The following is a 27,050-nucleotide window of genomic DNA, read 5'->3' on the forward strand; positions in this document are numbered from 1 at the left end:
AGCTTGTCTTTTATACATGTATCTCAGTTCCTTTACTTGAGCTGTTTTCTCTGATAATTTAAAAAGAATTCTGTCAATATGTCCTGAACCTAAGAAAAGCAACATAGTAAAGTCATAGAGTGTGAGGGAGGGAGAGTAGAGAGTCATCTGGATCATGGAGTGAGAGGGAGGGAGGGTAGAGATAGTTACCTGGATCATAGAGTGGGAAGGAAAGAGGGTAGAGATAGTTACCTGGATCATAGAGTGGGAGGGAAGGAGGGTAGAGATAGTTACCTGGATCATAGAGTGGGAAGGAAAGAGGGTAGAGATAGTTACCTGGATCATAGAGTGGGAGGGAAGGAGGGTAGAGGTAGTTACCTGGATCATAGAGTGGGAGGGAAGGAGGGTAGAGGTAGTTACCTGGATCATAGAGTGGGAGGGAAGGAGGGTAGAGGTAGTTACCTGGATCATAGAGTGGGAGGGAAGGAGGGTAGAGGTAGTTACCTGGATCATAGAGTGGGAGGGAAGGAGGGTAGAGGTAGTTACCTGGATCATAGAGTGGGAGGGAAGGAGGGTAGAGGTAGTTACCTGGATCATAGAGTGGGAGGGAAGGAGGGTAGAGGTAGTTACCTGGATCATAGAGTGGGAGGGAAGGAGGGTAGAGATAGTTACCTGGATCATAGAGTGGGAGGGAAGGAGGGTAGAGATAGTTACCTGGATCATAGAGTGGGAGGGAAGGAGGGTAGAGATAGTTACCTGGATCATAGAGTGGGAGGGAAGGAGGGTAGAGATAGTTACCTGGATCAGGTGCTCTTTTTTCAGTATCTGGTCTCCTAGGATAAGTTAGTGAATAGTCTCTGTGTTTTCTCCTGGAAAATGAAATCATATCTACCTCATAGTTTATGCTGCTTATCTAAATGCATTTAATAAGCCTAATGAGTATTTTATTTACAATAGTACCTGTGCTGGCTCATTGGAGATGGTGCCAGCCCAGGGCGGGCAAGCCTGAGCTGTATCAGAAAGTAGGCTGAGTACCTCAAGAGGAGCAGGCCAGCCGGCGGCCTCCCCATGGTTTCTGCTGGGTGCAGCAGCCTAACTTGTGCACCCTGGAGGTTGTGGGCAGGTTAGATGGGTTCTGACAGATGGCTAGAAAATATAGGGACATGGGATGTTTGACCTGGACTAGATCCAGGGCTTAGGGGAGGGTTTATGGAGGGGAGGGTCAGACAGACTCACTGCACCCAGGCAGAGCAGGTCTGTAACTCTTTGTGTAGTTCATTGAGTGAAGTATTCTTTGCTCCCTATACAGAGGAAGTGGAAAGTGTGCCTGAAAGACAAATCATAAAGATCTCCAAGAATTAATAGTAATAATTAGGAGTTCAGTGTGTTTGCTTGAAATGAACTAAGATGCTTAAGTCTTGGAAAACTCTGTTCATACCATTTATCCATGTCCTGTGCCACCACAGTTCTGGGATTTTTGGGAAACACTGCTGGGGCCATATTTTTCTTGGATGTTTATCAATACAGTGTCATCAATGGCCTCTCATGAAGGGTCCTGGTATGCACTTACTAGAGTAGCCTGTGAAAGTCACCCTCAAAGCTTCTAACACTGGCAGATGGTACAGTGACTGCCACGTCGTGCTTTTTGTCAACGTCTGTTTCGTAAATGTGAGTCAATATGAGGAGAACTTCTTAGAGTTGTAATGAATAATTCAGAGACGGGTTTTGTACAATAGTTCTGCAGTGGCAAACTGTCTTTAACTTGAACATCTGGCTTCTGAGATTTCTAAGTAGCTTAAGAGCTGATTGGTCGTTACTCGAATTGTTAGAACACTAGGCAAATGGCATAAGATGTGCAGGTGTGTGTGGATTCTGAAGTGGTGGCCGTGGCTGCTACGGTGGCATGACCCTGCCAGCCGGAGCTGCAGTGGCAACTGCTGTTGGGCTCTGGTGGAGCTGACGGAGGGCCCGCTGCGCTGTTCTTCGGTGTCACCTGTTTGGCTTAATTTCCCAAGTGGGCGCAAGGTTCTGCACATTGTCTGCCTCACCACCTGGGGCCTGTGTAATTTTTGGCAAGTTTCCTCTAGTGTCCAGAGAAAGGGATGTGATCGCTCGGTCATCACCAGCACTCTGCACACCTCTCCCATCCACCCGCTCCAAACTTGTCTAGATGTATCCCAAGGTGCGTAAATCATTTAGTAAGCTGCCTTCCTGCCATCTCTGGCTTTTTGTTTTTAGTTATTTCAGCCAGAGTATTCACTGAGGAGTGAAGAGGTAGACAGAAGGAAGGGATGCCATGTGCTGGCTGAAGGTGTGTGAGGACACTCACTTGTAGTACTGTGTTCCTTACCTCCCTGTACCCAGTCCTTAGAGACTGCTCTAAGGTTGGTCTACGTTTGCTTTGTTTTATTTGAGACAAGGTCTCATTAGATTACCTGTGTTAGTCTAGAATTTGTGATTCTCCTGCCTCTGTGTTCTGATCTGTTTGATTTTAAAAGAAAAAAAAATCTTACAAGACCTTTGTATTTTTGTGGTTTTGTTAACCTTTAAGAAAATGTAACATTTTTAGTAATGAGAAAACTGATACATACTAAGGAGTTACATTATTCATTCAGGGCACAGACACACATGCTGTGCTACCCAGACCCAGACAGGCTTACAGAGAAATAACGTAACCAACAGTTTTCATTTCCATCCTACAACTGTAGTGTTACCCTGTTGGCTAGACATGCAGTGTCTGCTGTTCTTAAAAAGTCTGCCCATGTGGTTGTTGAATGCTGTCCTCCAAATAGCAGACACTATTTTATCAGAACAGTGGTGAAAACTCACAGGGCTCCCATTTGGTTGACCTTGTAGACTTGGCACTCTTCTGAGAAGGAGGGTGTAGGAGCGTCACTGGGCCCGCCCGCACTTTTCAGATATGTATGTACATTTCTGCCTTGGTTGTGTGTGGCCTCATTTTATCAGGAGGTGCTAGCTTCTGTAGGCTGCCAAGCTAACTAAAGTGGGTCTCTTACCGCTGTGACTGGGAGGAAGTCATCTGTTCTGGGATGAGACTTGCCCAAGTCTAGCTGCCTTGCAGTCAGGAACAGCCCACTTATGGTCTGAATTTTCCCTTGGTTTGCCACTGGAACCGTAGAAAGAGGTACATACTTTTAAGTCTGCCCTGCACCGAGTTCCCTCAACGGTGGTCACATGTACATTGGGTTCTAGATCATTTCTGCAGATGTGTCCCTTTCCCTAAGGGAGAAAAGAGTAGCCTTTTTTCAGTGTCATCAATGGCCTCCTATAAAGGATCCTGGTATGCAGTAGTAGGAGTTTGTGGTTTTAGCAGCTTAGCCAAGTGTCACACAAATCACAGGGGTCTCAGAGCCTGGTAAGCGTGTGTGACACAGATTCCTTTGATGAGCTGCTGTAGTTCACGTCCACTCTGAACTTTTTTCTTGTAGCATGTTTCGCCAAGGAATGCACGACTTGAAAGTCTGGCCTAATGTGGAGGCAGATGGCTCTGAACCCACAAGAACTCCCGGCAGAACCAGCAGCACGCTCTCAGAAGATCAGATGAGCCGCCTCGCCAAGGTACACAGGCTTCAAAGACCAGCAGCGCTCCGAGCTGAGCCGATCCAGGGTACTTGATGTTGGGAATCTTACTGGTTGTCTTGTTTATGTAAATTCACCTTTACAAGCAGTTTTGAGACATCACTCACGTGCCTTCACTCTTGAAAGGTGTATGACCATCCTTTATAATCATCCTTGCTGTATGACTCAGTAGTCACTCTTCGGCCTGACAGCTGCTGGGCCACTTTCAGTCTGTGTACTTCTGCACGCATGGGTTCACACTCAGTATAGTCTTTTGTCTAGACTTGTATCAGATTTGGAAGTGTGGGCCTCTGGTATTTTCATATGATTTCTATTTTGTATATTGCTCTTTTAAGGGAAAAGGGTGGCATAGGACCCGAATGGATATATTGTCTGTTGCACTCTTTTGAGCTTACTGTCTCTCCTACCAAATGAATAAAACCTAAGATGCATTTCAGCTGCCTATTTCTAGGTCTGGCTTGTGTTCTGACTTCTTCCTTATATAGGACAGTTCACAGGCTTCTTTTATGCCTGCCGTCTCTTTAAGAGTCCATTAACAGTGCACTTTGATTTAGCTACTTTCTATGACTTAAACAATGAATAGATGTTTTGTTAGAATCATCTCATCTATGCTATAGTCTGTGGTCTACTAAAATTTGAAAGATTCAGTTTTAAGGGTCATAGAACAGTTTCAGTCTGGCTGCCTAAGGATAATGTGAAATGAAGACCAGCGACCTAAATAGCCCATGAAAAGATGGTGTTGGGTAATTATTAAACAGCGAGTGTCACCTCCAAGCAGGACTTAATGCTTTTGCTCTGATTTGTTACTTAGCTATGGAAGATAAATTCTGACTGTGACCTGAATAAGTAACATCTGAAAGCCTGCTTCCCAAGTTTACGTCTTTAAAAACAGTTCTTTCAGAGAGCTTTTAGAGGAACACATCTCTTTAATGATTTAGACTGTTTTATAATCCTGCCCTGTTTCCCTGTGAGGAATGATGGCTGGGAGAAGGGGAAGTGACACTTAGCAGTGCTCAGCTTCCATGGGTCTCCGTTTTTGTTGTTTGTTTTTAATGTGTGTGAGTACACTGTAGCTGTCTTCAGACACTCCAGAAGAGGGCTTCGGATCCCAGTGAGTCATCCTGTGGTTGCTGGGAATTGAACTCAGGACTCTGGAAGAGCAGCCAGTGCTCTCAACCACTGCTCTTGGGTCTTGTTTTTTTATAATTTGGATTTCCTAGAGTTTTGATAAGGTACAGAAGGAAATGTATGTATTAAAATATTCTAGTTCCTGCATCTTGTTTGCTGTCCTTTTTTTCCATCTCTAAACATTTTCAACCAGTACTTATTTCTGCTTCAACTGATATGTGCACATAGTAAGAGACCAGACTTAAAGATCCTGTGTTAACTTTCAGTCTGGACCAGCCTCTTGGTAATGATGGGCAGCGTCTACACTGTCCCTTTCAACTCTGTTTTTCAGCTTACGGCAGTGTGAGAATTTTACGATAGGTTGCACACTCTCCCGGGGCTTTGGATGTGACCACTGTGCTCTGTTTTTGATTTATATTGAATCCGTGTCTTTGGACTTGAAAGGTTAGCGCGGAGCATGCTTTGCGCTGCCTCCTCATTCTGCAGCTCCGCGTGATGCAGTCTCAGTGTGCTTTCTTGTCTGTCTGTGTGATGAAGAGGAGGCAAAGGGAAGGTGACAAGTAGATGGACATGGTTTTGGTCTGTGTGGAGATCTCGGAAGGTCTGGGGAGCTGAGCACTGAAGCAAACGGGAGGGGAAGCCATAGAGAGAACTTCACGGAGCCACATCCGGTCCCTGTGGGCTGGGGTCTGGATCTCTGGCTTACTGCATGATACACAGAAGAAACAAGAGGGACGGACTAAATAGCTGTCATGACGTATGCTGCCGTGCAGGGGCGGGGGAGGGGAAACCGGGCGGAGAGAAGTGCTCGTGGAAGGTTTTGATGCCCTGTTTCACTTCATTTTAGGAATTTGCTGAAAAAGAGTTTTGATAAGTAAGTAAAGCTGGTGTTTAAAATATACACTGTCAGGAGCAAAGTGAATTCTAATCTGAGGCCCTTGCAGCTTATTGTGATTTCTTTATGAATTGGAAAAAACATTACAATGTAATTTCTGAAACTAGGCCAAGATTAGTGTGTAAGACCTTGGACTCAAACTCAGCAGGTTAGAAATTTAAATCCTTTATTGTTGTTTCCTAAAATAAGGCGTACATACATGTGTATGTACATGGACCTTAAAGTGGTTTATTGGTTCCCAAGAATTGCCTTTGTATAAGTCATTTTTTCAGAATGTTTGTTACAGTAAAGATTGTTCGGATAGAGGAAAGATGGTGTAATAGTTCTTAGAGGCTCTATTCTTATAATTTCATTTATAATAGTGAAAACGTGAGAACTGTAGAACATGCAAAAAACACTGTATTCTGCTCTGCTGCTAACCATGGCCAGACTGCAGGCTTGATTTTAAAACTTTTTCGTTTTTGTGATGATTTTCATTTTTAGAAAAAGGTTTCTTATTCTGATATGGTATGCAGTTTTGATATGTAATAGTGCTTTCTATGTGGGAGTCTGAAGTGTAGGAGTGTTTCACATGTTGAATATGATGTTCTAAACATGTAGATTTGTATATAGACTCAAATGTGTAGGAACACTTTATGTGTGTAATCTGATGTGTAGGAATACTTTGTGGGATTAGATATGTAGAAGGGCTCATGTGGAGGTAATGTTCTAGGCTTAGCATCTTTCTTCTTAGATCTTTAAAATGCAAAATGTTTTGAATCTTAGATCATTTCAGAATTTGAAATATTTGTATATATTTGCTGAGATATCTTGAGAGTGGTCCCCAAATATAAGCATAAAATTCAGTTTTTTTTAATGTGTATTATATCGTCTTAAGTAGTGTCAGAATTATTTTTAATGTCCTGTGTACAATGACCCGTGCTATGAGGCCAGTGGGGCATTTCCCATTGTGACCTAAGTGCTTTGGATTGCGTCCTGTTACAGACACTAAGTTTTTACGTCAGGGTTGAGGGATCGGTTGCCGTCCTCCTTGTTGGATCAGTGCTGAGATTAACCTTGTTGTACCTTTCTGCAGCTAACCAAGGCCCATCGGCAGGGACACATGGTGAAAGTGGATTGGCTGGACAGACTAACATTTAGAGAGATAGAAATGATAAATGAGGTGAGTCGCTTCTGTCCTCAGGTCAGGAACACGTTCTGCTGTTACCGAGCTAACATTCTCTTTAAAAAGATAAGTTTTTATTGCCAGCTCTCCGTCAGATATGGGCCTCCTTCAGTAACCGAGTTTTATATTAATTAGCAACAAACGTAGCCTTTTAAATGTTAATGTCATTTGAACCATTAGCAAGGCTCCCTACCCATCACATGTGATGGCTCAGCGCTTTACGTGTGTTTCCGTGTTGGTCAAGTTCCTGTCACTGTTTGGTGAGCACTTCATCAGCAGTCCTTTCTCCTCTCTGAGGTCTTCAGAAGTGCTCTGTCCAGCCCACACCTCTGTTTCAGTGTTTCCCTGGGTGTTGTAGCCTAAAGGACTCCATTATACATAGTTCACCTCTTCTTGACCTTGTGTATTGGGCCATTGTAAATATTTAATTAAAAGATGACTTCAGTGAGTCTTTAAAAAGTTGTATTTGCTAAAGCCGGTTTTACTTTGTAAGTTTGTTTTCAAAATATCCTGTGTTTGATGTAGAATTTGTGTCTTAGAGAATGGAAACAAAGTTATACGCATGGAATTCTGAGAGGATATCACTGTACACCACTGACTTAAATCCTCCTCGGGGTCTTAGCAGGGGAGGAGGAGAGGGAGTGGGGAGAAAGATGATCGAGACTGAGTGTGACACCCACTGTTCTTAAATTAGTCTGGTTGTGTGTAACATTCTAAATGTAGTCACATGTTCAGAACAGACTACAAGAAGAGTTGGATTTTACACTTTTAATAATAAGTCCATTAGGAAATATAGTTTATTCAAAGCACATGCTTTCTTGCAGGTAAGGGCTCTGCCTGTGGAGATGTAGCGTTGGCCGCGCTACGCCACCTGGGCTGCGCTGCCTTCCTCTGCTTTATCCACAAAGAGGAAATGTCCGCACCGCATACATGCGGTAGCTAGAAGAGGGGTCCTAATAATGACGTTATCTTAGGAGCATTCAGAATTTGTGAAAATTTTATAATAATTACTTAAACGTTTTACCTTCGGTTACAAACTTAAAAAAATAAGATTACTATATACATCATCATTCCTGAAGTGAGTTTAATTATGTAGTTTACAGGTGAAATTGCTGAAAGTTGTTACAAGTAAAAACTGTCATCTTTATTTTTTGAAATAAAATAGTTCTCGAAACACTTTCAAGTTTTATAATCATAAAATCCAAGGTGCCGTGTAAGCCAAGTGTCTTATTGAGTTCCGAGATGGCCTGCCGGGTAACATACTCTTGATAAAACAGCAGTGCTGTATGGCTGTTACATGTGGGTAATAACAAAATTATATTTTAAGTAGTAGTTGATTGATTCATATATTGCTGAATTGTAGTGAAGACCCTTATTTAAAGTAAGCTTGAATTTATATATCTCTGTATGTTTTTTCTTTCTTAGAGTGAGAAACGGAGTTCTAATTTCATGTACTTGATGGTTGAGTTTCGCTGTGTCAAATGCGATGACAAGGAGTATGGTATTGTTTACTATGAAAAGGTATCCCCTTGGGACTCTGTGTTCTACTGTCAAAGGCTGGCCTTCCAGTGACTGCTCTCCCTGCTTAGACACATGATTTCCGCTGCAGCTGCTTCTGCATACACAACCATACCACATAGCTGCAGCCCGTTCGGCTCATGGAGGTCTAGGCCGCAAAATTCAATAAGTATGCAAGTGATTAAAACTTTCTGATTAAAATTGTTCTGCAAATCCATGAATATGACACTAAAGTAATAGCATTATTTATAGTTATCCATTTATCCACAATAAATAGGAAATTATATTTCATTGATAAGACTTTGAAAGTTCAGGTTTCTGTTACTTAACCTGGACACACTATGTTAGAAGTATGTTTGTGTCTTTGCTTATGAAAGCCATTGTTGGCAATGCTTGTATATAGTTTATTCGAAGTTTTGAAAATGTTTTTACTATACTGAAGTCCTGTTGTGTATTGTTCGTGTTTACTCACTCTGGGAAGAATAACTAAGTGTTCTGAATATACCTATTTGAAATTACTTGCTTTAAATTCATGTTGAAAGGGTTTCTGGTAAGTGCTGCAGAATCCGTACGTGTGTACTCATCTGAACCTGTATAAGTAACTCTTCCAGCATTATGGAAAGTGTTCAGATCTCTTCAGATGAGAACAGAGTTGGTCTATGTGCCACAAGAGATGAACGCTGGTAACATTAATCTTATCCGTAGGTCCCTTGTTCGTTAAAAGTAGCTCATTAAATTACATTTGCATCTTACTGTCATTTATTGATGCTGCCTCTGGTGACTTCATACCTATACACTTTGCAGAGGCCATCTGACAAGAGTTTCTCAAGAGAGGATTTGGACTTACACTGGTGTTTATTACACTGTGATCCTTCTGCAGTTAATGTTCCTTCCGCCCCTCCTCGTTTGCTTTTGCCTTAGTGCAGGATTAGGAAAAGCTAACTTACTTGGCCCTCTGTGCACGAGAAAGACTGGGAAAAATAGGAATGTAGGTTATTTAACATTGTGTGTGAGTTTACTAGAAGACCCGAGTCAGAAAGAAAGGAAAAGGTTATTGAGAAAACTTCACCAATATTTAAAATTACTTTCTGTTTTGTGCTGTACACGTTTTAATAAAGCCACACTGCTGATCGCATGGGGCTTCTATGTGAAGAAACTGCTAGTTGGGTAAAATTTTAAAACATTGTTAGGGGCCTTTGGAAAGGCAGCAAATGCAACAGAGGAGATGATAACAGAATAGATACTGGAACAATTTTCAAAATTTTTGAAAGGTTACTCCTTTTAAGAAGTTACTCAGGAATCAGTGTATGCCTGCCCCCCCACCCCACCCCCGTTATTACCTTTTCCACTTAGTGTAAGGATGGCTGGGCCAGTGCAGCACAGTCTAATGGAAACAGACTTTCTTGTCACCTGTCTTCTGTGACAGATAGCCTTAGTGAAGATTAGCTGTCACGGTTGGTCTGATAAATGTGTTTTCTGGTGTTGTGACAGATACAAGCCAGTTAAACAACGGCTGTGGGAATTTGTTGTTTCCGGTAAGACTTGGTCACGGAGCTGACGCTCTAGTATACTGTAGTGCTTCTTCAGTCACTCCTGAGTTTGTTGTGTCTGACTAACAGTGAGAATGCAGTAGTCTGACACTCCTATAGCAATGCTAGGTACACAGTCTGGAGGGATGAGTTGTGATCATAGTTATCTGACACTCCTATAGCAATGCTGGGTACACAGTCTGGAGGGATGAGTTGTGATCATAGTTATTTGACACTCCTATAGCAATGCTAGGTACACAGTCTGGAGGGATGAGTTGTGATAATAGTTAGCCTACTGCAGTAATCTGACAGACACCTTTATTATACCGAGTTGGATTCAAAACAAAAGCTCATTCTTCAGGACTGATAACACCAACAGGATAAGGCAGCTTTAGTTCTTAGCACGTGTCAAGGATTAGTGCTCTGCTCTTGTCCCTGTTTGTCCCCTGACATGCCATGTTGCTGCAGTCTCTCACTGGCCAGAAATGTGACCAACACTGGAGTCTTTAAATTAGTTCTACTCATAACACCTGGACTGATTTCTGTTAAGACTGGACTGTTTTCTTAGCCATTACCATAATAAACCAAGGTTTAAAAATTGTAGCCATAACCAACAACACAACAGTTTATATTTTTATTACATTTTATTTTATAAATTTCCAGACTTTATATCTTTACAACTATAATGAACTTTTTTCTATTTATTTTCCAAAATTTTTATTAGTAATAGAGATAAAAAATAAATGTGGAATTGAAAGAAGACAAGAATTTATAAACAGTGATGTTTTAAAAGTTGAATTTAAATATATTAGCATTTTATAATATCATGCCCACTTATCATCTGGATAAATGTCTTTTTTTTTTATCTTTTAAACCCTTCGTTGTATTTTAGGATGGTGACGAATCATCTCCAATTTTAACAAGTTTTGAGCTGGTGAAAGTTCCTGATCCTCAAATGTCTATGGTAAGCTGCTTTGCAAAGCTTTTAAAGACACACTGTGCTCTAGAATGAACACAGGTTAAGCCCATGTAATATATTTTAAAATTGTAATACATATACCTGACGTATTCGGACATGTTCGCTTGTAACAGATGCTCTTCAGCTATTGAGGGTTAGATTCAGTGGGATGCTTATAAGAAACACTGACATCCTAAAAGTAGGGTCTGGCTAATACTGTGCAGTGATGTCATAGATCGGGAGTGACTGGGAGGTTTTATCTGGTAGGGTAGATACTAGTGTGAAAGTGACAATACTTAGAGCATGTACAGACTTGGGTGAGAAGGTTGAGGAAGCTGAGTGTCATGCATGTTCTGCTACCGGAGCTTGACTCACACCTAGTTTCACAGCCTTGTAGTGGGTCCTTGGGACTGAAGTGGCACCAGAGTGAATCAGACATCAGACATCTTAACGTGGCTTAAAGGAAGGACTTTGCTGTTTCTGACTTCTGAAGCTTCGCTTTTATAAGGTTTACATTCTCTGTATATCTAAATAATTTAAAGGAGAATTTAGTGGAGAGCAAACACCACAAGCTTGCTCGGAGTTTAAGAAGTGGACCATCTGACCACGATCTCAAACCCAATGCTACCACAAGAGATCAGCTAAATGTAAGAGAACGTAAGCATTGTACATCATTTCAAAGTTGTAAGTGTTCTGGGGCAGCTTTTAGTAATTATGTCTCTATGGAGACATAACTAGAAAATTGTAAGTATTTTCACAGTTTAGTGTTCTTAGAAATGAGCTATGAAGTGTTCCTTAAGAAGGCCGGCACGTAAGCACTAAGAATTGTGTGTTGATTTGACAAGAGGAGGATTCATTTTGTTTCTCCTGACTTTATGGTGAAGGACATTGTCACTTGGGCTTCCTTCCTGTCTAGTTGAAATAACTGAGCTGTGACATCATTCGTTCACACGGGGCATGGCCGTTCCTTGCATGTCCTGATGAGACGCTTTGTGAATGGATGCCTCAGCACATGTTTTGCCTTAATTGGCTCCGTGTGCCTTCTCTTAGCTTGTGTAATAATTATGTTACAGAAATATTAAGCAAATGAAATATTATATGTAATGGAAATATGTATTAAGTGTATGTCTGACAAATATGATTTTCTTTTTTATTTTAGATTATTGTGAGTTACCCACCAACCAAGCAGCTCACATATGAAGAACAAGATCTTGTTTGGAAATTTAGATATTATCTTACTAATCAAGAAAAAGTGAGTTTTTTGAATAGTTTATGCATCAAATTTACTTATAGCCTTTTTTACTAATGATCAAAGGAAAGTAAAATTACACTAAAAATATACCTAAGGTCAAACAAACTTGCTAAACAGCAATATACTGGGCACACTGGTGTTTACAAGCATAGGAAAAGGTGTATACACAGAGACACAGATTCCTGTGTGTCAGCTCCTAGAAAATGTCTGAATTTTGAAGGCAGATTTGGGTTCAATTTCTGCTTCTGCAGTTTGTATCCATTACACAGTCCAGAAAAGAGTGCTTCATTTCTTCTTCTTACGGGGACAGCCTACCGTTCAGGATGACGTGGCCCAGCTTGTTCTATAGCATGTACACAGTAAACCCGAGTCCTTTCTTTCTCACCCTCTCCGCCTCGTCATTCCTGGGTGATTAGGGATGCAGTTATCCTGATTACAAGCGTGTGTTGTTCAGACTGGGGGAATAGAGGAGTAGTGACACTTGCCGTATGGAAGTTGAATTATGAGTGTGTCAGGCAGCTGGTTAGCAGAATGGCGGTGAGATGAGAACTGAACCTTTAGTAAGGACACTGGAGGGAGAAGCCTGTTTCTGTCTGCTTTTGTCTTTTGATTCATTGTGTGTGTGTGTGTGTGTGTGTGTGTGTGTGTGTGTAGAGAGAGAGAGAGAGAGAGAGAGAGAGAGAGAGAGAGAGAGAGAGACAGACAGACAGACAGAGAGACACCGTTTGGGAAATTAGTCATTAGAAGAGCATAAATATTGCTTGTAATTCTTCCTGGTAGGGTTGTCATAGGTCAGTTACTCCTAATAATTTGTGCCAAGTTCACTTTCCACCTTTGAACTTGTAAGAGTTTGTTTGAAACAATGAAAAGCAGAAGTGTTAAACTGCTTGATAGCATTTCAAACATCAGGTGTGTGGTATTGCAAGAATCAGCATAAGAGAAATGCAGGAAGAATTGCCAGTGGTTGAGAATGGATTTAGAAGCACTGTTGGGGTACAGTAATGATTTGGGGTTGGGAGAGAGTTTCACTGTATAGAATGATGGTGTCTGCTTGAGTTAAGGAGTAAGATAGTGGTCTATCTTCATAAGGTTTTGTGTGTGCGTGCATGCATGCATTCCCCACCCCCCATGCCTCTCTGTGTGTGTATGTGTGTGTGTGTGTGTGTGTGTGTGTGTGTATGGTGGGCAGGGGTTGAATGTGCATGCATATACAGGCCATAGTTCAAACTCGGGTGTCTTCCTTAATTGCTCTCCACCATATTTTACGCCAGGGTCTTTCAGTGAACCTGAAGTATACCCCTTTAGCTAGGCTGGCTGCCTTGAGCTATGGGATCCTTTTGTCTCCTCCTGTGCCAAGTCCCTCCTGCTTATGGAGTCGGCACTTCTGGAAGAAGTGAGTGAAGAGATTTGCTGAAGGAAAGTCTGAAAGGGTTCAAGCTGTCTTTCTTTAAGAGCTAGTCTTTAAATGACAAATTTGTAACAGTATATAAAAAGAACTTTACATTATACCTGAGGTGCTGCCAGGAGACCTGGCTTTAGGGTTTATTGTGAGAAAAAACAAGGACTGTACCTTTCTGAAGTTGTGTATTCTTTGTGCTCTCAGGACCTGACCTCTGCCAGGCAGCCATGTCCAAATGTGAGGATATGGCATTGCCAGAGAAGTAAGCCTCTAGAAAACCCTGCTATCTGCTACGCAGATTGCTTCGTCTGGTTCTCTACCTAGCTCTCTTGGTGTTTGGATTTGAGTGTTTTGATATTTGTGTTTTTTTTTTTTTTTAACTGCATGTCTCTTTAAGGAGTCTTTTCTTAGAGAGACTTCCTGGTGTCTGTTTCATCTTTCAGAGAGTGTGTACCAAAGCGGAGGAACTGACCCTGACCAGATATCAATGAGGCCAGTTGTGGGATGTTCACCCTGGCTTGTTGTGGTTTCTTGTCACACACTGTTGGTATTGCAAAGCTACCATTGTTTCCAAGGCATGTAAAGGTTCATGGGATTTGACTCACTTATTCTCATGAGGCCTCCAATGTCTTAAAACCAGAAACACGGATTTAAAAAATGTATTGTGTTCTGCAATATTTTTATCCTGGAAAATACAGTTATAGGAAACTTTTTTTTTTGTTTGTTTTTAATTTTGTCCTGCACTGCTTCTCTAGGAGAAGGATTCTTCTGTGGAGGCCAATTAGATCTCTGCCATCACAGAGGCCGTTGACCTGGTGGTAGGATATCGTTCCTAAGTGTTACATCTTTCCTGACTGCAGGCTCTGACAAAGTTCTTGAAGTGTGTTAATTGGGACCTACCCCAGGAGGCCAAGCAGGCACTGGAACTTCTGGGGAAGTGGAAGCCAATGGATGTGGAGGATTCCCTGGAGCTGCTCTCCTCCCATTACACCAACCCAACCGTGAGGCGTTACGCTGTGGCCCGCTTGAGGCAGGCCGACGACGAGGTACATTACTGTCCAGTACCGCTGTCGACTGTTCTCCAGATACGTTTAAACTGTCTAGTCTAAGACTAATCACTGGTTCCGGACTCTTCCATGTGTGCTGTGAGATAAGAGGGAGCATGTAGACCAGTTGGTTCTCAATTTTCCTAGCACTGTGGCCTTTAATGCAGTTCCTCATGTTGTGACCCACCCATAAGAATATTTTTACTGCTGCTTCATAATTGTAATTTGCTGTTAAGAACCCTAATGTAAATACCAGACATGTGTGATATCTGCTGTACAGCCCCCGTGAGCCCCCGAGGGGAGAACTACTGATCTGTGCAGGTAGACTCATTGGGTCTCCAGAAGCATTTGAAGTGTTTCTGCCAGGGCTGCCGTGAACTGAGAGCTGCACTCCCGTTAGTTACATGGAGGCCTTCTTCCCCAAGGCTTTCCACTGTCCACTGACACCCGAACTTCTGCTCCTCTGGAGAAAAGGGTTCCAGTGAAGACTGCTTTAATGCAGCTCAGCTAGGGAGTAATTCAGGTCCATTCCTACTCAGTAGCCCTGCAGAGCCTGGAAGCCCTTGAAGCACAGAGGTGCGTGGCCATAACTGTTTCAACCCCTTCCTCAAACTTCAGTTGCTGGCAGTTGTGCACATGTGTAAAATGTCCCGAGATGGTTTTCATCCTCTGGGTACCCACAGCAACTGTAACCTTCATGCTGAGTGTCTGTGTGCACCCGACGCCACTGAGGAGAAACACTAGTTGACACAGGCATTGTTAGACTTTGCGTTAGTAATTCCCAGTGAGGTGAACTAATCTGGCAAGTTTTCTTGTTTTATAGAGTGCGTTCTTAAAGATGACTTATGCTCGCCCAATAGGACATAAAACAGTGTGAAACCTTACTGTAAATTGATGCTGAACCAGTGGAACGCTACAGTTAATGACATCTTAAAGGTTGCCTTTAATTAGAAATGCAATGAATTTTCAGAAGCAAATGAAGCATTATGATTGAAATATGTACATATTTTATTAAAGTTAAATAGTATTGTGAATGGTTCTATAGAGTTCATCTGTCTTCAGACAGCTACAACACTAGCCTCCATCAGTCTCCTCTGCAGGGATTACTAGGGACATTCCCTGACCCCATTTACACCTCCTGCTCTCTTCCAAATTTATGGCCTCAGTTTTCATTAATCGTTACATTGCATATGCATGTATGTGAGTGTAAACACGCACACACACACACACACACACACATACGCACGTGCACATGCACTCTCTCTGTATAATATTATATTTTTGTATGTATGGTTTTAGGCCTGCCCATTTAGTATCATAACCAGTTGGTGTGCTTTTCTCTTACCAGCTGGCTATTGGCATATTGCTCACATCCTTGGGATGTACGATTCACTACATAGAATCTTACATAATAAGATTATAGACTTATAGAACTGAAGAACACACTACTGTTTATTGCCGTAGTTAGGACGGGCATTTAAGGGATCCCCGGGTGAAGTCCTTAGCCTGGAACCTCCATTCCCTTGGACGTTATGGTGCTGTGGACACATTCTTTATACTATCATTTGGTGTTCAGGACACTTCCTCACGCTCACATGAATAATGAAACCATTGGCAACTGGTTTTGGACAGGCAGGTCGAACCTTCGGACATTGATTCTTTCCACAACGTTTTTATGAAACCTTCACAAGAATCTTAATCTTGAGTCAGTGAGAGAGACAACAGCTTTATGAAGTAGAACCGTTTTTCCTGGCACTGTGATTTTACACTCTGGTCTCTTGTGAAATTCTATGTAGTTTTTACATTAAATTATATCTGACAGAGAAATTTCTCTTGTTATTCAGTAGGTAAAGTGCCTTTTGTTTTGTTTTTCATCTCCTCACTGTGTCTCTTTCTGCTGGACAGCCCTGTCTGATTTTCAAGTCAGCATCGCCGTCCTCTCAGCCACACACAGATAATGTCCCAGCTCTGCCTTGCTTTGCTCTTATGAGAATGCTTCTAGTATCTTGCCATGTGACGTCTGTTTAATGGTTATTTTATTTACTTCTTACTGTGTTCAGAATGGTTCTTTTTGAGTAGGGTTGTGTTCTGAGTGTGTGAGTGTAAATCAGTTCCTATCACCTTAACCTGCATTGTGAAATATTGTAATGTAGATCTCTTAATTTCTTCATGAATTTAGTTTTTAGTGATTCTATTTCAGAATGTTCAGAGTGTCATAGGGCAGTTCTGTGTGAGAATTGAGTGAGGAATGTGTTTGAGACACTGAAGCAAGCTGTGAACCACAGAGAGCACAGCATGGATTAAGGCAGGGACAGCAGCCGAGTGTAAAGTCAGAATTGCACATGTGTGTTCAGTGACTCCCGTCTGCAAGCACAGAAAGTCTGCCTCTAACACATGCTCTCTGCAGCGTGGAGTAAACTTTGGGGAAGGTGGTGCTCACTACAGGAACCCTTGGCGCCAGGGCAAGTTCTGTATCGTCGACGTGGGCAGAAATCTGACTTTTTTTATGCCCTGCTTTTGCTTTGTTTTACCTAACTTTTCCATTTTCTGTCTTTGGGGACTTTTGTATTTTTCCGCATCATTTGTGTTAATTTATTTTTATACAAATAAAAGAAAATGTGTCACATGAGTGTACACTACCAAATGTTCAGCAGTCCAATGGGGATACGTGACTTAAAGGAGGGACATTTTCCCACTTCCCCTTTCCTGGGCAACTCAGTGAGAAGTAGTCCTTTTGCTTGACTGGCTGAGTCTTTTCCATCATTGGAAAACATTTTTCTTTTTAAAGTAATTTTTTAGTGCTGGGAGAGAACACATTGCTACATTTATAGAGAAACACAGCATTCCTTCACTAATGTCAGACTCGGAGGTTTCACATTACAGAACATTCAGAAAGCAGCAGAGAGACTCAGGCTGAGACACTGGTGTCTCAAGCCCTTTCTTTAACCAGAGGGTTAGCGCTCTCAGTTCTAATTGGAGGGGTGGGGGGAGGAGCAGGATCGGGGGAGGGGCCCAGGTTCTAGAGCTTTTTGAGCTTCTGAGGGTTCTTAAGGAAAAGAAGAACAAAAGTTGTTTAAAAAGCCGAATTTCTTTGGAAAATGTGTGTTATTCTCTAGCAGACTGAGATACGGATGCATTTGATGGTCTGTTATCAAGGTCCTTCTTTAACCCCTTAGTTCTTTCTGTGGGCGCATTTTTAACCTCCTCCTAACTTCTCTACTCTCCTGTCCTGTGTTCAGACAACCCTACTAACTGAAATCACCCCCGGGCCACTTACTGTGGCCTGCACGCTCTCCACTCCCACTCTTTAATTAACTGACTTTATGATTGTGACTTTCTGCAGTCTTTGCTGTCCTGATCACTTTATAAGTAAGAACACAAGGATGTACCCAGGAGTACAGTAGCTTCATGTCAAGCCAAAGGCAATAAATGGAGTAAGGGCAAGTCACGTGTTTTCCTGACTGCTGGAAATAAATGTGTCTCTACTCAGTGATTTGATTTTCTAATACCCGTTTCTTTTCATTCGTTTATTTCTAGGATTTGCTGATGTACTTACTGCAGCTGGTCCAGGCTCTAAAATATGAGAACTTTGATGACATAAAGAACGGTTTGGAACCTACTAAGAAGGACAGTCAGGCTTCAGTGTCAGAAAGTCTGTCAAGTTCTGGAGTTGGTTCTGCAGAAATAGATAGGTACGGCTATCCAGGGAAGATTATTTTTAATGTATCAGTTGTCTGTTTTCATGTTAGGCTCTTTTCCCTTTGTGGATGTTGGCTTCTTCCTTTCTCCCCACATGGACCAAACCCACTGCAGCTTTTCTCATAAACTCAGCAGGTGAACAGGAGAATATATATGTGTATGTGCACTTATGTATATTTGTGCATGTATGTATGTATGTCAGGTCTGCCTTCTCCTAGTTGTGCAAACTTCCTGTGTTACATACTTGTTTATGTGGCTCTGCTTTCTCATCTCAAAAGTCAGGATAACTCCCTGGTGTGGTAGTGCACACCTTTATTCCCAGCACTTGGGCAGCAGAGACAGGTGTATTTCTGAGAATTTGACACCAGCCTGGTCAACAAAGCAAGTCCAGGACTGCCAGGGCTTGTTACATGCACATCGACAACCAAACAAAATAAGCAGCAACAACAACAACAAAAATCAGAACGCAGTAGCAGCTCTTTGCTTGTAGATAAAAATGACTACACAGAATTTTACCTCTGGGTTCTCTCTCCTGTTATGTTTTCAGCTCTCAAATTATAAGCAACCCTCTTCCTCCGGTGGCCTCCCCTCCTCCTGCATCTAAATCAAAGGAAGTTTCCGATGGGGAAAATCTAGAGGTGAGTAAAAAGCTTTTTAAGATTTCAGTGGAAGAGGTCCTGTCAGTCGACATCCTGTGTTGGTCTTTAAGACCTTGGTTTGATTACTAGACCATTGTAACTTTATTCAGTAAAGGGTTATGGTGCATGGTTATGACTTTTCCCCTCACTTAATATGCTGGATATTGCTCCATTTATTTTATTGGTGCTCTGGGCATATAAATGGGTTCAGATGTAACTTAAAAATAAACTAAGTTCAAATACTCTATTAGGGAGACTCAGGATGTTCATTTTAATGTATTAATGAATGTTAGTGCAGTTCTCAGTATTTGTAATTGTACTGTAGAAATGTGTGTTTCTGTAGACTCATGCTAAGCAGGTGTTTTTAGTTCAAGACAGGTAAACTCAGTTTTGAAGAGAACAGTTCTCCTGGACTGGTAGTTATCTGAAAGAATACACCAGCTCTTGTGTATGTGTTGAGGACATGAACATGGGAAAGCTGAGGGCTGAGGGGAGGTAGGTGGTCATTAGTGTAGGGCCTGCAGCTCATCCTGTGGCTTTTCTTAAAAGCTGATGGAATGTTTGAGGCTCGGAGCTTGATAGCCTAGCTTCTCTGGGAATGCCGTAACACCATCACGCTCACCCTCATTACCACCTGGCTCTCAGCTCTGGGTTGAACAGTTTTTAATCTCCGTATTACATTTTTCATGTGACTAATAAACTAGCATTTTCTAGGCTGACTGGTACTCACAGAGGTCAGATAATTTACACCTTAATAGAAAGTGGGGATTCTCCTGAGTGATGGCCCTATCTTAGGTCGTCTCAGAAAAGTAACATTATCCCACAAGCCGTCAGCACCTTCAAGTTGTCTTTCTCAGTTGCCAAATATCTTGGTCAAGAGAACAAAGAGCTCTGTGCCCTCCGTGTGCATCTGAGTCTGTATCAGCCTGGTTGGGTGGACCGTAGGATGGATGGGAAAGATGGATGACGGGTGGATGAAAATCTGTAACTTTAGATGAAAACTGACGGTCCACCTTAGGATCTCTCATTGCTTTTTCCTGTTAATAGCAGATGGTGATATATGTTTCTTTTAAATTTTTCAGCAAGATCTATGTACCTTCTTGATATCAAGAGCCTGTAAGAACTCAACACTGGCTAATTATTTATACTGGTATGTGAAAATAATTTTGTTTGTATCACTCCTTTGAACTGTATTTCTTATGCTGTAAGTGCAGATGATTTAAGATAAAGGCCATTGTCAAGTGCCTAGTTATAGTGCTCCAGCTTCCTGTGCTCACAGAAGTCAGTGTCCTCATGGTCTAACTAACGCTAACGCTTCAAGAGCTAAGATGTAAATGATCATGGTGAGCCCCTCTCCACAGGCTGCTCTGTTTACCTTTTTAGCTACTTTAGTATATAATACTTTATTATTTTATATTATGTACCAAACAACCAGAGTCCTATAAAAATAGAAAATTGAAATTAAAAATTACCTTCTCTCCTTTTAAAGATAAAGAGGCTGAAGCAGAAGAATGCTGTAACTGAACTTGGCAAGTACTGGTTAGGATAGACTCTCAGCCATTCCTAGAGGAGTCTAAGTGACTCTCCCCTGTATAGTTAGATGAGAGCAGGGTAACCATGACGGTTTACATGAAAGCAGTGAGGTGCAGAGAGGCTGCTTCCTGTGCCAGGTTAGTGTGAGGCGTGGCCATGTTACTGAATACATTGAGTGAGTAGAAGAAATCACTGGGATTATACATTGACAACTGAGTCCTGCTCACTTTTGCAGAGGATCTTCGGGTGCAGCCTTCAGGTGAGCCCTTCAGGAAACCTGACTTTTTAACTACAGAGATTATCCCTGATTTTGTATTATACTTAATTTATGGGCTTAACTTAAATGGCACCAATTAATAGATGTTCGATCTGAAAATTCCTTCTTTTTTAATAATCATAAGACATTTTGCTGTTCTTAAAGAACTAAAATGCCATCTTATTTCAGACTGGGTCTAAAAACCCTGATGTTTAGGGTTGAATCAGGCTTCAGTTCATTCTTCCTTTCTGAAAAAGGATTAGAACCTGAGCCTTCAGAAACAACACAGATGCCTGGTCTGCAGAAACAGCATTGTCTGAGCCTTTATGTTTTCCTTCTACCACATGGAAAAGCTGATATCGGTTAATGTATGACATTGGTCATTTTCACCGTTGGACCTGTGAGTTCTTCACACGTTTAATGGCTGAACTGCTAGAAGCAAAGTATCTCCATGTGTCTACTTCAGCAGCTGAATGTAGTATTCATAAAAATATATTCCCTCGCATGAAGTGTTAGAATGCCGTTGAAAATGCATTACAGAACACTTTGGTTAGTTTTAAGTACCAGTTTTCCTTCTAAGAGTTTACTTACAGATTCTCATATTGCCAAATTGCTATTTTGATTTAATAGAAACCTACGGTTAATGTTTTTTACGTTCCTATCTGAATTCTTTAGTGTGCTTCTGTTTGCAGTATTACAGAAAAAAAATTTCCTTGTAAAAAGCTAAGTAAATAGTCAAAGACTAAAGGACATAAAAATTACAGGTGCATAAAACATGGACAGCCCCAATTTCCACGCATACGAACATTCATTCCATCAGAGCCACCCTCCGTGGGTTCCCTGCTCTGTTTCTGATGCCTTGAATAGTCTGTCCATTTTTGGAGGGCTAACTAACTATTCTTTCCCTTGTACACTCCACATATTACGTATTTAGAAATATTCATTAGTGAAAAAACCATTCACAGTGATGCTTGGCTTTGATACTGCTGTGTTATAGAGTGTAGGGTAATATGGAAATGCATTTCTAAGTTCTTCCGGAGTGACCAGCTTCCTGTGAGACTGAGTCAAGTGTGAGGGTGTGGAGCCTTGCTGAGCTTCCAGCTGTTCTAACAACTGGATTTAAATTTCAGTCAGCTGACCGAAGTAAACGTAAATTTAACTGATCATGCAGTTTTCTTCTGAGCATCCGAGGTTTATTTGGCCATCTTTCCTCCCTCTCCAGTAATTTTGTTAATATTCCTGCTACCCCTAAATCCTTGAGGCCCAATAACTATGCACACAACCCCTATAAAATGCATAGTGCCGATGTTTTAATACACCGAGGGGAGTTTTCCCTCTGGTCTGTAAAATGCTGCAGCAGAATATGGAAATCCTGCGGTGTTTTCTTTCATAGTCCTTCCAGTGTGTTGAAAGTGAAAGTCAGCTGTGGATGCTGTGCCATGTTTCTCTAACTTCTAAGACCTTTCGAAGTCGTGAGTGTTAGTTACACCACTAAATGAAATTGTCACAGAAGAGTGAGCCTCCTGGTGTCATCTTATGCTGAGTACTGGATGGGTTGTCACGTTTTTCCTTCAGATGACAGGTTTCCAGGAAACAGCATACAGGGCTCTGTAAACTCTAGTGTGTGTAAACGCTAGGGTGTGAGCAGCAAACTGAAATGCTGATGCTTCAGGTTTTTTGGTCCTCATCTGACCAAACATCGGAGATGTTGCCTATGTGTACTTAAATGACTCATTTCCTATTTCGCTGAACATTGGCTTGAAGTACTAGAAATGTGTTTAATTATGGAGAGTTTGTTGGCATTAGGATAGCCCCCTCCCCCAGCAATGGCTCCACCCACAGGTGACAGGAACCTAGCACATCAATTGCCATGGAAACAGCCAAAGCATTCCCAGAAGACATCAGTTCTAAATCCCATCTCCCCCTGGGAGCAAGTGACGTCACTACCCCTACAAAAGACCGAAACCCTTCCTCCTCTCTCTCTTTCCTCTTCCTCTCTTCGCCCGGCCTTGACCCCTGCCCTATCCCGTTCTATTAAACCTCTCCACGTGGAACCGTGTTTGGTGTGGTCTGTCTGGGCCTAGGCGAGAAATCTAATTTACAACAGAGTTCCCTGCATCTTCAAGCCCCGGAAGCTTTTGTAGATGTAGTATTCATTTAACACTGAAGTTAGGGCTAGTGAATAACGTGCTCATTTGTGAGTGAGTTTGCTACTTAAGTGCGTCAGAAAAGAAACGGAACATGCAGTGGGGTGGGGGCCATCAGTGAGGTTGACCAGCCAGGCCTAGTGAGTTTTTGAAGCTCGCAAATACTCTTGTTCCGACAGTCTTCTGTACTGTCCTCATGTGACTGCACATTCTGAAATACCATCACAGAAAGTAAGAGTTTTTCTTGTGTCCTGGCTCAGTCCTCCAGAGCAGAGCTGTCCTCTGATCTTGCTCGGTAAGTGATCCTCAGAGCTGTTCATCTGTTCTCTGTGATGTGTGCAGTATGAAGCACTGAAGTTTGAGTCTAGTCTGATTTATTAATTGCTTGTGTTGTTTCTTGAGACAAGGTCTTGTTTCAAAGTCTGCGCTGCTTCAGTTGCACCTGTCTGAGCCTTCTAAAGTGATGATTATGGGCAGGCATCACGGTACCTGGAGATTTGGAATTAATTCTAATCAGAAGACTTTTATGTCTCTAGTGGTGGTTGTATGCTCCATAAAGCGTCTCTAGTCCTTCATACCTTTATTGATTTTCAGCTGACACTGAGAAATGATTGTCCGAGACCAGCTCGGGCAAACAACAGGGGTCCCCGGAGCTGGAGCAAGGATTGAAAGAAAAGAGACAAGCTGCAACATGACTTGAGCCTGACTTGAGGCCTAAGCCTCCTGGCTGAAGGGAAGCTTGATTTAATCTGTGCTCTTTTTAAATCATTTTAATTACATGCAAAAAGGTAGCATCAGTTCTGAGACTGGGATCAAGTAAGATAACAACCGTAGATCCTGTAAACATCTCATTGGAGGTCAGGTGGAAAGGTCAGAGACGTAAATGGTTGCTGCTATGCCTACATCCTGAAATCCACCCTGCATTCCTAAAGATTCTGCCTGGGGCTTCAGATAAGAATGTACTTCCCTAAGCCATGTTCTTAAAAGCCCTGCCCTGAACTTCAGATGTGGATGTACTTCCTTATAGCCTTATCCCAGGGGCTCCGCCTGGATCTACTGATGCCAATGTGTTTAATACTAGCTCTTACAGGGCGTAGCACAGAAGCCAGATTCCTGCCTTGGTTAGATTCAAGATGTCCTGGAATATTAATATTATTACCCCGCCACCAACGGTTTGGAGGTGCCAAAAATGCTCTCCACAAATGACATATCCAGGTTGGTTCAGCTCCTCCCAGCACTTTCCCAGAAACTGCAGGCCTGAAGTACACCTGCTGCGGTGGCAGGCTTAGCTCTGGGGCGGGAGAGAGCAGCGCTTACCTACTCTAACACAGTTGTCTGTCCACAAGCTCACGCCAGATACGCTAGCAGTGACAGTACAAGTCTCTGGAGGATCCCACGTAGAGAAGAAGTCCAGGAGCAGGGTGCATCGACTTCCTGTGACTGGAGAGAGGATGGGAGGATGAAGAGACAGGAAAAGAAAGTAGTCAACAGGGGAATTTTGACGCTTCTGCTAGTGTAGGTAGGACAATGAAAGTACTGTAAAGAGAATGTGAATGTTGTGAATGGAGGGATTAGAGCTGAAGAAGTGACACTAGTGTGGGGTCCCGGTGTTGGCAGTCTGGCTGGCAGAGCCATCATACGTTCTCAGTGGAGACAGTTAGCAGGCTGCACTGGGTGTCTGAGCACAGGCACATTAGGGGCAGGTCAGCACTGAACACTGCTCCCATGGCTGTGTATCAGGCAGGGCTTCTGCTCTGATGGCTGTGTCGTGCCTCAGCCTTCTGACCCATGTGATGGAGACACGTTTCCTGCTTCACGTTTGAGAAAAAGTAAGTTTTGTGAATTTTATTCACTGTGTGAAAAATTTCATCCTAAAGCCATGAGGAATTTATTGCTAGAACATTCAGTAATCAAGGAAAGATTTGATTTTATATATTTCATCTTAAAGTACTGAATTGTCTTTTTAAAAAGGTTCTGGGGCTTGAAAATCACTGTGGATGACTATGAAACTGAGTTATGATAAAATGGAAAGTACCCCTTGCATGAGCAAAAGATACATACATTCATGTTGTAGAATAACCGTTGCGGTTTTGCGTAAATCAATGGCATTGAAGTCAGACAGCAATAAAGATCATGTACTCAGCACGCATAGGCCCGCTGGGGCATGGAGGAGAAGAAAACACGTGTGCTCTGGTCTCAGGCAGCAGGTCCTCTAGACGGCTGAATGGACTCTTCCGGTGAGAGTGTGTGTCAGGGAAGGGCTTTCCAAGGTTCTTGTGGATTTTACAGTTTGAGTACAGTTGAGTAAGCTTGGCAGAAGAGAAAGAATTCTGCCAGGGCTGAAGAGATGCTCAGAGGGCGGGGCATTTGCTCTTCAAGCTTAAGTTTAGACCCTAAAAACTCACATAGAAAGCCAGGTGAGTGGGGACAGCTGTAACTGCCATCCTTCGGGGTGAGGAGAGACAGATGCCTGAGGTTCAGTAGCCAGTTTTCCTAACAAATCAATGAGCTCCCAGTTTGGTGAGGAATCGTCTCTTATGGACAACTGACCTCTGTAGGCATGAGCATATACATACAAATGCATGTCTTCTAACACATGCACATGTTTCTGAACATATTTGTGTACATGCATACACATACTCACAGGCATCCACGTATGTATGTACACCTGCCCGACATGGAGTGCAGAGTTGAGGAAGGAGAATGAGCATGAATGTGGATTCTGACGTGACAGCCATCTCCCTGAGTCACCCAGAAGTGCTGTCCTGAGAAGTGCACACACTCCCCAGTTTCCACTGTTTAGAGTCAAGGTCACACGTAACCCAGGCCAGCACTAAGTACTCTGCTTCCCAAGTGCCAGAATTAGGCGTGCCCACATCTCTCCAAGTTCACTGTTGGTAAAGCAAGCAGGTCGATGTAAATGTGTTTATCATGGCCCACTGAAAGTGATTTAAAGATTCTTTACAATGTAGCATTGGTAAGTGAGAGAGAAGTAAGAAATATTAAGTCTTATGTAATAAATAATAAGAGAAGTAAGAACTATTAGGTGCCACGGGGTTCTGCTTTTTTAATTTTAGTTCCTACATCTATGTTATGGGCTATGAACACATTTTAAAACATGTATTATATCACCTCTCACCTCAGTTTATATATGAGTGATGTTTATAATTATTCAAGAAATATTATCAGATTTAGGAAAACACATTTATTAACTGTCTAAAACAACTTTTATAATAGTGAAAGATTCCCACAGAGGGGAGACCCTCAGTCAAGTCTTAGGATTACACGACCCCCCAAGAACTCACGAGAGACCATCCTTGCTGCAATTACACAAGGTTTTTTAATGGACCAGTGCACTGGGGTTGAGACTCATATCCCATGCAGAGGTAGAGGGGGTCCGACCCCAAGTGGCTGGGAGAAGGGGGTTTTAAAGGAAACAAACCACAACCCAGGGTGGGGTGGGGGAGGAATCAAGAGGGGAACATCTGGTTTCTCAAGATTGTTTATGGTGTATTATTTAACTTCTATGTTTTTATGGTCAGCCAGTTCCTGAAACGGAGTCACTGAACCTGCTATCCTACATTTTTGGCTCTACTCTACCTGCTAGGGGTCTTCTACTTTACCTGTTAGGGGGTCAGGATTTATCCTGGTCTTTCAGTAGAAGTGTTGAGGATTTTATATGGGTTTTTGAGAAATTGTTAAATTGGATTTGAAGTAAAACAACCAATTGAAACTATTAGTCATTTTGCAAAACTATGTGAGAGAAAAGGTAGCTCCAGAGGGTGTCAGAGTAAGAACACCTTTGACTGTGCCAAGGATGAGTCCGGGGGAGGGGCTAATATGTGTGTTGTGCAGTTCTGTGGTGGATATGTAAATTTCACTGGCAAAGAGAAAAGGGAGGCATTACCATCTCCTGCGATTTCATAATGTAGCGGAGCATGATTCCACAGCATCACTTAGAAAACCGTGGAGCCCAGCACAGGTTGACACCATCCCTGTTGATCATTGATTGGTGCCTGTGTAGTGTTAACTTCCAAAGGCCTGGAGCTGAGCGGCTTCTTTACTCCTCCTCTGCTCTTATAACTATGTGTTAATCTATTTTATGAAACCATGCAAATACAGACAAGATGAATCTGATTTTCTCTTCTCATCATCTGAGCATCTCAACCATGTTTTTGAAGGTATGTGATAGTGGAATGTGAAGATCAGGACACCCAGCAGAGGGACCCAAAGACGCACGAGATGTACCTCAATGTCATGAGGCGCTTCAGCCAAGCCTTGCTCAAGGTATGAGCTCAGAAAAAAGTA

General features: G+C 42.3%; 1 protein-coding gene across 2 annotated transcripts in view; it reads left to right on the forward strand.

Annotated features, from left to right (window-relative positions):
* PIK3C3 (phosphatidylinositol 3-kinase catalytic subunit type 3) overlaps nt 1–27,050 on the forward strand; it is a 68,476-nt gene that overhangs the window by 4,452 nt on the left and 36,974 nt on the right. For both annotated transcript variants that reach the window (XM_080919697.1, XM_080919698.1), the window contains exons 4-14: nt 3,429–3,558; nt 6,678–6,764; nt 8,193–8,288; nt 10,707–10,778; nt 11,315–11,419; nt 11,932–12,024; nt 14,284–14,469; nt 18,007–18,161; nt 18,716–18,806; nt 19,889–19,956; nt 26,924–27,029. In XM_080919697.1, coding sequence (XP_080775823.1) covers nt 3,429–3,558; nt 6,678–6,764; nt 8,193–8,288; nt 10,707–10,778; nt 11,315–11,419; nt 11,932–12,024; nt 14,284–14,469; nt 18,007–18,161; nt 18,716–18,806; nt 19,889–19,956; nt 26,924–27,029 — 1,189 coding nt within the window. The remainder of the gene's footprint in view (nt 1–3,428; nt 3,559–6,677; nt 6,765–8,192; nt 8,289–10,706; nt 10,779–11,314; nt 11,420–11,931; nt 12,025–14,283; nt 14,470–18,006; nt 18,162–18,715; nt 18,807–19,888; nt 19,957–26,923; nt 27,030–27,050) is intronic.

The sequence above is a fragment of the Micromys minutus genome (assembly GCF_963924665.1).
Source record: "Micromys minutus genome assembly, chromosome: 8".
NCBI lineage: Eukaryota > Metazoa > Chordata > Mammalia > Rodentia > Muridae > Micromys > Micromys minutus.